General features: G+C 38.0%; 1 protein-coding gene across 1 annotated transcript; it reads right to left on the minus strand.

The window, feature by feature from the left end:
- Window positions 1–4,426: 4,426 nt before the first annotated feature.
- Window positions 4,427–10,970, minus strand: tyrp1b (tyrosinase-related protein 1b). The gene is given in 12 exon segments (XM_068322178.1): window positions 4,427–4,626; window positions 4,875–4,953; window positions 4,955–5,034; window positions 5,115–5,294; window positions 5,583–5,771; window positions 8,621–8,689; window positions 8,692–8,848; window positions 9,216–9,429; window positions 10,243–10,348; window positions 10,599–10,782; window positions 10,784–10,913; window positions 10,915–10,970. Coding segments are annotated over 12 exon segments (1,644 nt in total).
- Window positions 10,971–14,534: the final 3,564 nt, after the last annotated feature.

Consider the following 14,534-nt stretch of genomic DNA (forward strand, 5'->3'; position numbering starts at 1 on the left):
ATATTATATTTCAGTCTTTCTTGTATTATGTATTACTGTTTTCACAATCTCCAACATCGTCAGCTGTTTTACAGATGAGTGTTTTAACAGTGTGTACAACTTTCATTTAGAAATATTTGAATGTGTGTTTCATATGAAAGAAAGTTTTCTTTCTTCTGTCACTAGTCCTCACCCTCTAATCACACTGATTTGTTTGACATTATGTAGCATTGTATAACTGAATGTACTGTTATTAAATGCTCATTTGGAAGAGTTTTGCATACACTTTACTTTTTAACAGTTCAGGGATGCTGTTCATGCCTCTGTATAGAACATTATAGTGTATAGACATGATGTCACTTTGAAGGAAGTATTGTTATGTCTGTGCCATATATTTTTGTATTTTATTTATTCATATTTATCTCAGTTGAATGGACTCGGGGAAAATTACAGATAAGAGCGATGAGAAAGGATACAACTGATTTGATTTGATTTTTGTTTTAACATTTTGAAAGCAGTGATTGGTAGGATCAGAACAGCACAATAATTTTTTTAATTTTTTTTTGCACAATAATGCATTATTATTGTGCACAATATTATTATCATGCATACACCAATGCATGCACAATAATGTATTTTCAGTTTATAATGCCTGCAATTTCATTAATGCATTTATCTTGATATTGAGGAACATATACTGTATATTACGAAAAGACTGAAGTAAGTTTTTTAACACATCTTGTAAACTGCAATCTGCTTTTGACAAAAAATGAATGAACAGCAAAAATGATGCAAATGCATCCAAATTGTTTTTTTTTTTCAGTGCCATGGCCAAAACAGGATATTGGACTTGGTCTCAAAACGAGCTTAGTTTAATTTCCAGTGGAAGCCTGCTGATCAGATCACCAGCTGGTGTGCATCTGAATAATTATTTCACTGGTATCCTGAAAGAACTTCTATTCATATTCAATATGCTCATATGCTGTATGTTCAAAAATGCTATGATTTACAGTATATGCAATAAGTAAATATATAATTTACATATAAGTAAATGTAATTATGTAGTATCATTGATTTAATTGTAAGCCACAGTTGTAATCCATTCTTGCTGTCTGGATGACTGAAGTTAAGGTGCCAAGATGAAATGTGTGTCATGTAGTCTGTCATGGAATGCCAGGGGAAAACTCAGAGAAGATTACAGTGACAACAAAAGAGGAAAGGAAGATAAGCTAAAGAAATACAGTACAGCATTGTAGAGAATCTAGAGAAATTAGGAAAAAGTTGGTACTAGTATGTTATCAGACCGAGTCAGAGAAACTGCTGATTATTAAAATATTGCTTTCTGATTGGCAGTTTTTCTGTACTGTGATTACAGAGCTACAGCAGTTAGAGCAGGGGTTCTTAAGCCTGTTGGAGGTACCGAACCCTGCCGGTTTCATATGCTCACTCACCGAACTTTTTAGTAAAAAAATTAATAAATCATATATATATATATATATATATATATATATATATATATATATATATATATATATATATATACATAATTTAAGATATAAGTACAGTATATGTTTTACTGGTGTATTTAATGAATTGTGCATTAATGTCACCTTTTTCAAAGAACAAAACCAAGACAATGCATGGACTAACATGAAATGACCTACCTGCAAATCAGTGACACTTCTGCTGTTGTTATTGAGAGACCAGTTCAGGTATGCGTGGCTTCACCTTGGCAAGTGTTACTCTTATATCATTTTCTCAGCAAAGTCTGTTTATTTTGTTTTCCACGCAGCTTAAGGAAGTGTTCCTTTATTTTTGCCAGTGTGAGACTAGAGTTGCTCAAACTGACATTGCAAATCATGTAGAACGCTGACTCCCATCACGTTCCGTTACACAGTACATGTAAATTCACGTTGTACATATTCGTCCGACCACTTTCTTTTTTTTTTTGCTCAACATAGTTACTATGAATTAAAATATTAAGAAAGCAATCACATGACGTGCCGTCATGACAGGCATAAATCGACTACTGAGTGCGCAGAATCCCCTGTAGCACAGGTAGGCTAATCAATGTAGCGTCACATGATCACCTGCAGCCAGTGATGGCTAAGGGGGGCGTGTCATCAAGAATTGACACGATGTGTCAAAGGTGCATCACACAGTGTTTCGTGTACGTACTGTAAAAAAACACCCGACCGACTCACCGAACCCCTAGATTTCAATCGAACCCAGGTTAAGAACCACTGAGTTAGAGTAACAGAGTTTTCTTAACTAACATTGAGTTATTTTATTCAGTTACATTGCCTGGAGCAAAATATAATTAGACACAGTCAGGCACTTCGCAGAGATTGACTAAATGGAAAGTCATAATATTTTATGACTTTTGAAACTCATTAAAAAGAATCTGTCAATCATCCGGTGCCATTTTTTTTTCCAATCTGCCTTATTGTTTCTTTTCTCACCTTAACCACTCAATTCTCAGATTCTGTACACTCAAAAAATTATTAAAAAAAAAACATGAATAGAATAGTGATACTTTTGAAACAAGATCTGACACTGTTTTAAATGCATATGTGTGAGTATTTTCCCTTCAATGGAGAAGTAAATACATAGTTAGGCACAAAAATATATTCCATTTATGTGACACAGTTTATGTGGTTTACTGGGTTAACAGATCAATGGTTTAAAGTGTAATGAGGGTTAATGAGCTTAACCTGCTGTCATATATGACAGCAGGTTTAGCTGTCAAAGGAACAAGTTAGGTATACCTAACTGGTTCTTCTGAATAATTTAGCGGATTAATTTTGATTCCCTTAATGCAACAATGTATTTTTACTTTACCCTTGTTGGGTTCAATTCCAATATAAGACACATGTGCTTGTTTTCTGTAAAATCCCTGCTTTCACAGAAAAAATGCAGCCTTTTTTGCAAGTGGTCAGTTGAGGCAAAAATTCACACAATAAACATAATTACATGAATATCTGAGTTTACAGCTGAATTTGCCTGGGTGATTTACGCAGAAGACTTTATGATTTATTTCAGAGATGCTTATTACTGCAGTAATACTTTATGTCCACATGGGAGAGATGTTGGCGTTGTTGTGAAGACATGAACATTTGCAGACTTGCTCTAACTTGGTTAAAAAAGCGACATTAAATCTGAAGGGACTGATTTGCTCTCAAATCCCAAATCTGACAGTTCACTTTGTTTGAAGTTTTGCAGTAAATATGTAAGACATTTGAAGTTTGTTTAACTTTGTTGTAATTTGACATTACTTTAGGTTATGGGAAATTATTATAGAATTTTTTTTCTTTTTTTTAAACAATTATTCAATTTTTTTTAAATAAAACAGCTGATTGATTAACCCTGAAAATACTTGTCTTTTTTTTTTTAAATTGAAATGATGAGTCATAGTGACAACATTGATTCATATAATCTGGACAAAAAAATACACAGCATTGTCTTGTACATCATAGGAATTCTCACTTTCATTAATTTTCTTTTAAAGCTAAATCAAAGATTAAAAACAACAACAAAAACATAGACTTCAAATATGTGTGAGTGTTAACCAAGTTGTATTACATTTATGAATGATCAGACCCTGATCATGATTTGTTTGCCTATTTATTTATAAGCAAATCACACACTTATAAATAGAAATAGGTAGATGTCATGATATCAAACACATATCACAATAGCTATAGATCTACCGTTCATAAGTTTGGGGTCACCGAGACAATTTTTTTATCTTTCATTATTACCTTACATAACATGTAAAATGAAAGGCTGCTGAACACTTATAGACAATCTTACATCTTAAGTTATTTATACATAGTCCATTACGGAAATAAACGGACGTCATTACACATCTCTTGTTGTAAATAGTGAACAACTGAGTCACGCTTACTTCTCATTTTCAATGATTCTCTGAAAATATACAAATAGAATAAATATAAAGAACCATATCAAAGATTATCTGTAAAAATGAATGAAAATGCATTCTTATTCAATAATTTGTCCTTTGTCATAGAATTTGGATACACTTTATTATTTGAAGCACTCCCATGACTCCACAAAATAAATCCTTAATAAAATGATTTAGAATGCACATGTCTCACTGTCTGTATGAATATATAACCATAAAGCGTCAAGCTGACACTACAGTCTATTGGAAAAATAGTACCCAGTATCGTTTACTGGTAGCAATTTGGAAGTTCATTGGAAGACAAATTGCTGCAAAGCATTCTGACATGTCTGAAATCTAACCTCTTCTGCTGTTTGAGTCAAAAACAAATCAGCCTAAATTTGCCAGCCTTGCAATTTATAGCAAATGTACTGACACACAGACTCTGAGTTCAAAACTAGTTCAACTTTATTAGAAGTAGGGGAAAAAAAGAAGCAAAACAAGAGCATGGAAATATTAATCCTTCTTTTGAAAGGCTTGGATTCATATAATAGACTGTGATTTGTTGAACCTTTGGTCAACATCCGAGTAGTGGTGGAAAGTCTCTCCCAGCTGTGGTTCCAGGGCCTCGGCTGAGTGGCAGAAGTGGGCACTCACTGCACAGGCAATGACACCACCTACTATTGCCACCTCCAACACTGCCACAACAACGGCGATGGTGATAATCTCAGACAGGGTGTAGGGGCACAAGTTTTGGAAGAAAAGTGGAAGGCCATCAGGGTCACTGTGTGTGTGTGTGTGTGTGTGTGTGTGTGTGTGTGTGTGTGTGTGTGTGTGTGTGTGTGTGTGTGTGTGTGTGTGTGTGTGTGTGTGTGTGTGTGTGTGTGTGTGTGTGTGTGTGTGTGTGTGTGTGTGTGTGTCATGGGTGTTTAACATTTTAACACAGCCCTTGCATCTGCACAAGTACATTTTAGCATATGCAGGAATTGCTACTCACTTGGCCATTGGATCTCATAAGAATAGCCCATATTTGCTGGGGCAGAGAGAAACATGTCAGCATTGGTCACTGGTCACAGGAGGCCAAAGAGGAACCATGTGGGATCTCCTGTTGTGGCCAATAGGAGCATCCTCCTCAGGATAAGCTACTTCCCCTGCAGTACAAAAAAAAATAAATTCATCCATCAATGTATCAATCTGACTTGGCCGCATTTCTATTTCCGCATCAAATTACCTGGTTGGTGCCTGCTGAGCCACTCATCAAAGATTGCTTCGTTGAAAGTGTGCAGCAGAACAAAGATGGGATCATTGGGTGAAACGTGAGCCTGTCCACCTGTGCCATTTAGGAAGAGGTGGTCCAAATTGTAGAGATTGCGGAAGATGGGGTGAGACATCCCCTGGGGGGCACTGTAGCCTAGTGAATAAATAACAACGAAAATATAAGATGAAAGTTCTAATTTACAAAAAGTAGGAACAGAAAATTATGTATCAGAGCTAGCCATACGTGCATGTGGGTGGAGGCTTTAGCTTGTTTGCTTATTGTGTATGTGTGTGTGTGAATTTCTGGCTTTCTTTTTTTGTATCTGAGCAGTCACATAGCACTTCACCAGATTTGTAATCATAACTGAGCCCAACTGAATAAGAATATCTCCCCCGGATTGATAGTCAGATATTAAATCTAACATGCTGCTTTCACTCTGACCCATGATGCATAAATGCAATCCCTCAATGCTATTCCTGAAACTTTCAGAGGAGGTGGAGTAAGAAGGAGCAGTGTCAAAGGTGTTGAGGTCCAGGCAGTCCAAGACATCCTGGGGCTCTGGCAGCCTCTGCACCATGGGCCGAGCTACATCACCTGCAGGATTCCTCTGAATGGGACTGGTCTCTGTGTCTGGATGATAAGAACAGAATCTGAGGTCAGAGACAATGTGATCAAAATCAAGGGATATTGATTTACCTCCACGCTCATACACAGTTGAAGAGCTGAACAACAACACAACAGCTACAGTTTGAATTATGGCACACTCACTTGTGTTTCAGACACAATCCATAAATAGTCTAACTACTGTGTACATATACTATATGTCGGAAAATTGACTCTTCTACTTTGACCAGTCTTGAAAAATAATGGTGGTAATTTCTTGACAGTCAACAACAGTGAGTGGGAGCTCTGTACTGAACAAAAGTTTATTCCTTCTTGCATGTGCAACATATTTCTGTTTTAGATAGATAGATAGATAGATAGATAGATAGATAGATAGATAGATAGATAGATAGATAGATAGATAGATAGATAGATAGATAGATAGATAGATAGATAGATAGATAGATAGATAGATAGATAGATAGATAGATAGATAGATAGATAGATAGATAGATAGATAGATAGATAGATACTGTATTAATCCCGGAGGAAATTGTATATATCCACTGCTCAGGCATTACAAATTGAAATTTGAGTTGTCTCACATTTTGTCTGTCTGTCGGAGTTGTCTGTCTGATTGAATCAGTTTTAGCATTTTCTCTCCCATATGTACACAAACACAAACATGCAGACACACTCACACCCCCGCACTCACTCAAGTGCATAAACAGAAGGCTACATAACGGAGTTGTCTGTCTGTTTGAAGATTATTCCCTCAGATCAAAGGATTCGGTAGATTGCTAGATTCCTGTCTTCAACAACCCCATGCACAAATGAGGCAACCCCTTAACCCATTTACAGAGATGTTGCTTGTTGATGCAGGAAATACCAAATCTGTCACAACTCTGTAAATGGGTTAATGAGACTGATTACTCTAACGTTGACCACTGACATTGACACTTTTACAAAATCTATTTTTTTCTTTTTTCTGTGTAGGTTATCAATGGTCATGGTTATCCAAATTTGTTTCAGTCAGTTCATTGGACTTAATGAAAGTTTCTTGAAGGCATTTCATCTCTCATCCTAGAGTCTTCTTCAGTTCTGGTGGTGTTTGGACTTGTCTCAGCTTCTAAACTCTGTGTAGTGTGACCAGTTCTATTCATATTCCAGTGACCATTGTCAAGACCCGTATGGCTTCTCAAATGATGGTCAATGGGAGTGCCAGGGAGTGTTGCTGTCACAAGCCGCTCCTGGTTTTCCTCTCATCTGTCCAACTCTACCTGCCTATCACTCCCACTTCATCAGTGCAACTACCTTCACCTGTGTTTCCTCACCTGATTATCACCTGCCTGTTCAGTATATATACCCTCCCATTCCTGCCACGTTGTCTTCGTATCATGCAAAGCTCTCTCGCATTTATCTCCCGACTGCTTCTTCGGTTTCGACCCTGCCTGTCTTTGACCCGTCTTCCTCGTCTCTGCCCCGGTAATCTTACCAGCTTTCTGTCCTTGACTGCTCTGCCTTCTCGTTCCTTGTCTGCTACCTGTCAGCTGGGATTCCTGTTTGCTGAGACTGTTTTTCTGGAATATTGCTGCCATTCCGTGCGAAGCTCAGAATAAACCGTTGGACTATTCCTACTCTGGTCTCAGTCTGTGCTGTACTTTGGTCCTACCTCTGACCTGTTGCAGTTGCAGGGGAATCAACAAAATGTGAGTTTCACAGTCTTCATATGCTGTTAGTGGTCATTAGCATGAGCCACTTTACCTGAGTTAATCTGCTGACTAGATTTTTTGGGGGAGTTTCGAAAGGACCCAATTGTAAATTGATGGAAGACATCGTTTCAGGCTTCTCTCACTCTTCTCTTAAACCATCTGTCCTTCCTGTCCAAAATCTGAACATTGGTATCCGGAATATCAGCAAATATTTTCCCTAGGAATTGGCTGTTTTGCATTGAGCCATGCACTGGTTCAGTGGTTGTTTGGTTTCCCCTATGCAGAGATCTGAGCATTCCTCTCTGCATTTAACTGCATACATCAGCTTGCTCTTCTGGCTGTGTGGTGTGGGGCCAGTCTTTGTCTAAGTGTGTTGCTTGGCACACACCACAGCCAAAACAGCAACCTGGTGTATGCCAGGTGGACTTGACAATGGTCATTGGAATATGAAAAGCCCTGACCACACTACAGAGTTGAGAAGCTGAGACAAGTCCAACCACCAGAACTGAAGTCTCTTGGATGAAAGGTGAAATGTCTTCAAGGAACTTTCTAAAAGTCCAGTGGACTGATTGAAACAACTTGGTTTTTGTTTATACTTATGGAATTTTTCAAAAAAGTAGAATGGTGGACTAAAAGAAGGTTAACTGTAATATTCGACAACTGAAAAAAGAATGTATTTGAGAACTAAAGCAAATGAGGTGATTAAAATCTGGCACCAATGAGATCCAATCCCTACAAAATCTGATCACGGCAAATCTAGATTATTTCAGCATTAGAGTTGCCGAATTCCAGTTTAAACATTCTGGCCCACTGAGTGTTAAAACTTGAATGTTTTGTTTTTTATGGTGGTGGTGGTGGGGGTTCTGTTTACTCTAGAGAATTTTGGCTAGTTGAATAAAAAGAAAGTGTTTCAAAATCCAGTCCAGTGTTTCAAGAATCATTGCATGGTACTTTGAATGAATACATCAACTGATAAGAAGTTGTTTAACAAGTTGAGCAGTTTGAAACAAAATGAAGTAATAGTGAGCAATATAAAATGCAGCACAGCAGCTGTGAGGTGGTATTTATAGCAGCTTATGTTCTACATGCTTTCTTTATGAGCTCTTTGCCCTCATTTCTGATGCAGCTGAAGCTACCTTGTATATCAGCACCACTTTCTTGTACGGTGCGGTGCAGTGTGTATTTAGTTATTGTTGCAGATGGTGCCCAAAGTGTTGTAGTCATCAACACTCAGATGACCCTCCGCTAGGAGGACACAGATTTGGGGCTGATGGTGTTCATGTCAAAGGAGCTTCTGGCTCCCAGCAGGTCATTGGTGCAGATGTCACATTCACTACCCCCAGTGGCAATGTTCCAATATGGCAGGGCAAATGTTGGGTTGCCCAGCATATCCTGCATATGGTAGAATAAAGAATGGAGGACAATGCAGAAATGAATCATTACATAACTGCATCAAATTCATTTCTCTTTATTCAGTATTTTATTATTTTGCTGTCCTTTTCCACTGCTTTCTGTTTTCCAACTTTTGATACAGTATTTTTGTCCCCCCCCCCCATTCTCTATTTCTGCTTCAGGATAGCTCCCTACTTTCTCCATTTCTTCCGATCCTGACACTCTTTCCGTCTTCCTCTTATCATCTCATCTCCTGTCCTCCCTTCCTTTTTCATCATTTCATCAACCAAACTGCTTCCGCTGAAGCCTTTTTTCCCCCTCTGCACTACTCCCCCTCATTCCTGTCCCCTTCATTCCCTTTGCTTACCTGGATGTCTCTCTCCAGTTGCAGGAGATGAAAGTGGTGCCAGGTGACAAAACCAGGGCCCTCGTGAGAGAAGTCAATTCTGCCAAAGCTGGCTTGGCCCGGTCCCAGGTATGTTGTACTGACTGAGTAGTAGTGGCTCCAGACAAAGTAGTAATAATTAGTGATGTTCTCAAATTGTGGGGTGTTGTCATCAGGACCAAACGCCTCCTGGCAACTGGAGGATGTAAGCAGCAGGGTAAAGGATGCAACTGCAAACTTATATTGGTCAGCTGAAGAGGATATAATCTTGTTTAGCAATGGTTCTCCACAAATTCTATGTAAATATTGCACTTTATGTGAATAAATGTTTAATAACATTGTAGTTGTAAGACAATATGACGTTGGCTTTTGTGAAAGTCATTGCTGATTCTCCAGTACTGAACATATTTTACATTATAGGCCATTTGTGGTGGTCTCTGAGTGCTTTCTAGTTTGATGTGAGACAATATTATGCTTTCAGCTAACTCTAAATTTAAAGGCGCTGTGCACATTCCTTTGCATAGCTGCCTAGGGGAACTTCAAATATTAGGCCAGTAGTGAAGATGGCCATTAATACAGAGGAAATTGAATATTTTATCAGAAGGTTAAAAGGCGAGAAATACAGTACTTGAAAATGCATCTAAAATAATTCTCAACAGACTTTGAAGGATGTTATTCCCAAGACCGTTTACTGTCAGTGAGACTATTATAAATTATTTTACTCCCATCTACATGGATGATTTTGTTCTCCCATCTTCAGTTTGATCAAAAAACGACCCTGACTTTTGATAATTTTCATAATAGAGCACAAATTCACCCATAGATATATTACTGAGTATTCAACAGATTTGACCTTGCAGGTCTTTTGGAAAAACCATAAATGTGAGTCTTGATACTACCACATACTTGCCACCCATAAATTCCTTGATATTCATTATCTAACAGCATTATCCTTTCAGTTTATCCCTTTACACTTAATTGAAATTATTGTATAAGCTTATGTTCATACCATCGTGTACAGACCAGGTCAGGGTGGATAGTCCTCTTGGCTAAGTCCAAAGCATTCACAAATGTCTGCTTGTCGGCTGCATTCATCTGCATTATATTTCTCCCAACTGAAGGGAGAAAATGGGTAAAGAATACAGGAGGAAGAAAACGACAGGTTTTTGAGGTATTGGAGAGTGGAGGAGGAAAGAAACATGTTATCAAAAATGGATTCCTTCAATCTCTTGAGTGATGCATTTTCCTGTTGTATGTCTTTGAGGCCATTTGAGAATGTGTAAAGTATACAATAGGTGTTGAAGTGGGTATTATTTTTTTTATTTATTTTGATTGCCTTGGTTTTAACATCATCAAGCACCTTACCCACAGAGATCCGCTGATCACAGTTCGGGCCAGTCAGCCTGTGTCAACATCGACCACAGTTGTAACCACTGAAGTTTCCATTACACTGACAAGTGCGGTTGAAAAACCTTAGACGCCATCTCTCTCTGACATCACGTCCAGCATAAGGGTACTGGGGTCTTTGGCGATGGTTGTCAGCAACGATGGGAGATGCATTCTCCTCTGCCTGTATTGGACCCACACTCTTCTCCTGCCGCTCCTGAAGGAGACAGGCAGCACTGGCCACTCCACAACCCCTCAGCACTGATACAGTCCCGGGGGTACTGGGACAGCGTTAGAGTGGCAGACAGTCACCAACAGAAGGCCCATCCTCCACATGCTATCAAAACTCATGGAGAAGGAAGAAAAAGGATAAGGGGTGTTCTGATACTTGATGTGTGGAGAACATGTTGAAAATTGTTGTTACACATCCCTTTATCCATGTTGAGGTTTGTTAACAAGTACCAACAGTCTTGGTACACATTTGCTAAAAATTACAAAATAATCCAGTCCACTAGGGCAGTGGTCCCCAACCCCCAAGCCGTGGACAGGTACCGGTTTGTGGGTCATTTGGTACCGGGCCACACAGAAAGAAAAAATAATTTACATTACTCCTATTTATTACGAAGTCTGAAAGATGTTTTATTTTGAAAAATTACCTGATTCTCTGTTACATCCGTATATGTCAGTGGTCCCAAACCACCGGGTCCCGACCTGGTACTGGGTCACGGGAAATTAGGTGCGTTTGGTAATCAATATATAAAAGAAAGTCAATCTAAAGATGTTTTAATTTGAAAAGTGACATCTGTTCAAAATGACGCACAGAAGAATGCATGCATCTGTCCCGCTTGACAGGTCTCAATCACTTGACAGGTTACCAGCCAGCTCACAACTGCTCCAGTGTTCTGGATTAAAGTCTTGGCAGATTATCCTGAGATCGCTCAAAAAATACTGAAAACCCTACTTCCATTTCCAACCTCCCGTCTTTGTGAAGCGGGATTTTCTGCAGTGACCGTAAAGCAAACCAAACTGCATAGCAGACTGGATGTCTGGAAAACACTTCAGGTGTCATTGTCTCCCAATGCCCCTAGATCAGCGGTCCCCAACCACTAATTCTCATTATTAATAAACCTCAACAGTGCCATCACTTCAATCAAGTTTTTAATATAATTATTTCTTTCAATTATTTCGCTTACAGAGATGTTGATTATCAATTTAAGAAAAAGGTTCTTTACTGTCTGTCATAAACTTCAATTAAACTTATGTTCATCTCTTCCCATTGTTCTAACATTATTCAGAAACTTCGCACCATATGGGGCCCTACAGGCAGTATGAATCACTATTCGCAAGTCAAAAAGGCATTAGCTTTCAACTTATTAAGTCAGCTTTGCTTGAATTCCGAATCTCATTGAGTTGAGTGGAGATGATGGAGTGCCGAATAATTTGGCTAAATTGATTATTTTACAACCAGCATGGCACAATTTGGCAATCAAGGAGCATTTAACAGTATTTTTCAGTGATACTACATCTTAAAATTGATTAAAACCTTTGGCGAGTATGGTTAATGAGGACATTCGTTGCATGTCCTATGTTATTTTTTCAATAATTTGAAGGACAATAGTCTTGGTACACTTTCAATTTGTAAATAAAGTTTATAAAAGATGTAAGATTGGTGATAATAGAGTTCATTATTTAATTTTTAAAAATTCAGCAGTTAATTATATTTCCCCAACCTCTGAATTTGCATGCTGCTCCTCTTTTTCTGCAGAAGTGTAGCAACCCAAGAGTCTGGCCATTCCTGTTTCCTGGCTTAAATAGTTATTGACCACATGACCAAACATTGTATGAACACCCACAACTGTAGACACACACACACACACACAAACATATTCACAAAAAACGGCAGACACACTACAGACAGATGCACTTGAGGGTTTTAGCACTCTGAAACATTTATTCATGGTTCATGTGTTCATATCAAACAAAAAAGGATAACTGACAGTATTCATGCTGAAGTCTTATTGGAGTAAAATTAGTTATGTTCAACAAAGATAAATTCTGTAATTTGTTATAAGTGGAGACAGTCAGTTGTTGGGAATTCTTAATAAATTATGCATCCAAATAAGTAATTTGTTCTCTGTAATTACTTAATTTGTGATTTCAGAAATGGAAAAATTTCAAACTGAGCCCTCCACAGTGCAGACCTACTATAAAAACATCCCTGCAAGGAACCAAGAATGAGGACACAAATCAGTTATCATTTAATTTGATACCTTCAAATAATGACAATTGAAAGGTTGAAGAAGCTATATTGAATAAAAATCAAATCAAGTTATAAACTTCAACTCAGCAATGAAAAAAAAAAATTTCTTTGTTGCACAAAAATGTTCAAACGTCTCACATACACTTGTATTGTTGATGAAACAGAAAAATGACATCATACTGCCCCTTGTGCAACATATGTTCAATGGCTTTGTACAGCATATTCAGTATTAAAAATATTTCAACTTGACTTCATCCTAAAGAGTTAGTCATTAAACAAGATTCAAATAAATTTCTCTGACATACTCTCATATCGTACATGCTATTTTAAAACACGCCTTTCCTCATCACATATTTTCAACTGAGCATAGGAGTCAATGGAAACATCAGCCTCCTTGCATTCACACCTGCCAATGTGTTAGGACATCTCTTCCTTCCTTTTTTCTATCACACAAATCAACACTCAGATCTGTGTGATCTGAGTGTTGTGTTTTGGTTGGCTAAGGTTGGAGATTTTGTGGTAATTGTCTAAATTGGGATTGGGTGTCATTCGTGGAAAGTGGTTTGTGGGTGTTGCATTAAGAATCAGGAGGAAACAGCTGGTTTCCCTAGAGGATAGAAGTCCTGAGGTCCTGTGAGGAGTCTGGTTCTGGTCCGCTGTCCGGTGATTGCTCGGTGGAGCTTGGCAGGAGGTCAGACATGACTGTCACACATTCACCTTCATGCTGGTCTTTGGTTTGGTTCAGGGTTGAAGCCACATCACAAGTGTCAAGCTTTGCTATCCTGTTGAAAAGAACGAGGGGCAATTGAAAGCAACAATTTGAAAAGAGTAAATTGCAAAAAGACAAAGGTCTAATTGTTGCAAAATTAACGTGTTTTCATTGTGATGGGATACTTTAGGTATCAGCACAATTTTAATCCAAAATTTTGATAGATTTATACTGAATATAGACAATGTGAAGATTTTTACTGCAAGGTCCTCTCCATGACTTTAATGGAAGAAGTTTCTGGGAGGAAACGGCACACTCAGATATACCAGTACATAGGTGAACTGGCATTATTGGCCAATTTTACTTTTTGGAACATGCAATTGTTGATTTAAACTCGAAGGAACCACAGATCCTGCAAAGTCTGCGTACATTCATGTATGTTGTAGTGGTTTGTGCCAGAATGGTTTGCAATTATTCCTTACCTGCTCTATTATTATACAACCACAGAATTCTGCTACATTCCTAAGCCTCAGGGGTCCTGCCACAGTTTTCTGGTTCAGTGAGGCTGTTATAATAAAGTTTTTATGATGACAAACAGTATATTCATTTATTCATTCATCTTCTTGAAGACAAGACAATCATTTTCAGCTGCTTATCTGAATTTGGGTTACGGGTTATGCTGGAGCCTATCCATGCAGGAGACAGGGTGTAGCCTGGACAAGTTGCCAAAACAAACAATATAGTTACTATACTGCACTATGGTATATACCTAGTAAATTCTGAATTTTGCCATGATGTGAATCTTGTTTTATTCGTTTTTTTTATTTTTATTGTCAGTTCCATGGCTTTTATTCTCCCTTGTTTATAAAAATGTATGGTTTTAGGTGGTAATGGATTTGAAGAAACAGGAAGACCTTTTCCTACATGTTCCATGAGTCTATATTAG

This window comes from Antennarius striatus, chromosome 8 (genome assembly GCF_040054535.1).
Source record: "Antennarius striatus isolate MH-2024 chromosome 8, ASM4005453v1, whole genome shotgun sequence".
NCBI classification, from domain to species: domain Eukaryota; kingdom Metazoa; phylum Chordata; class Actinopteri; order Lophiiformes; family Antennariidae; genus Antennarius; species Antennarius striatus.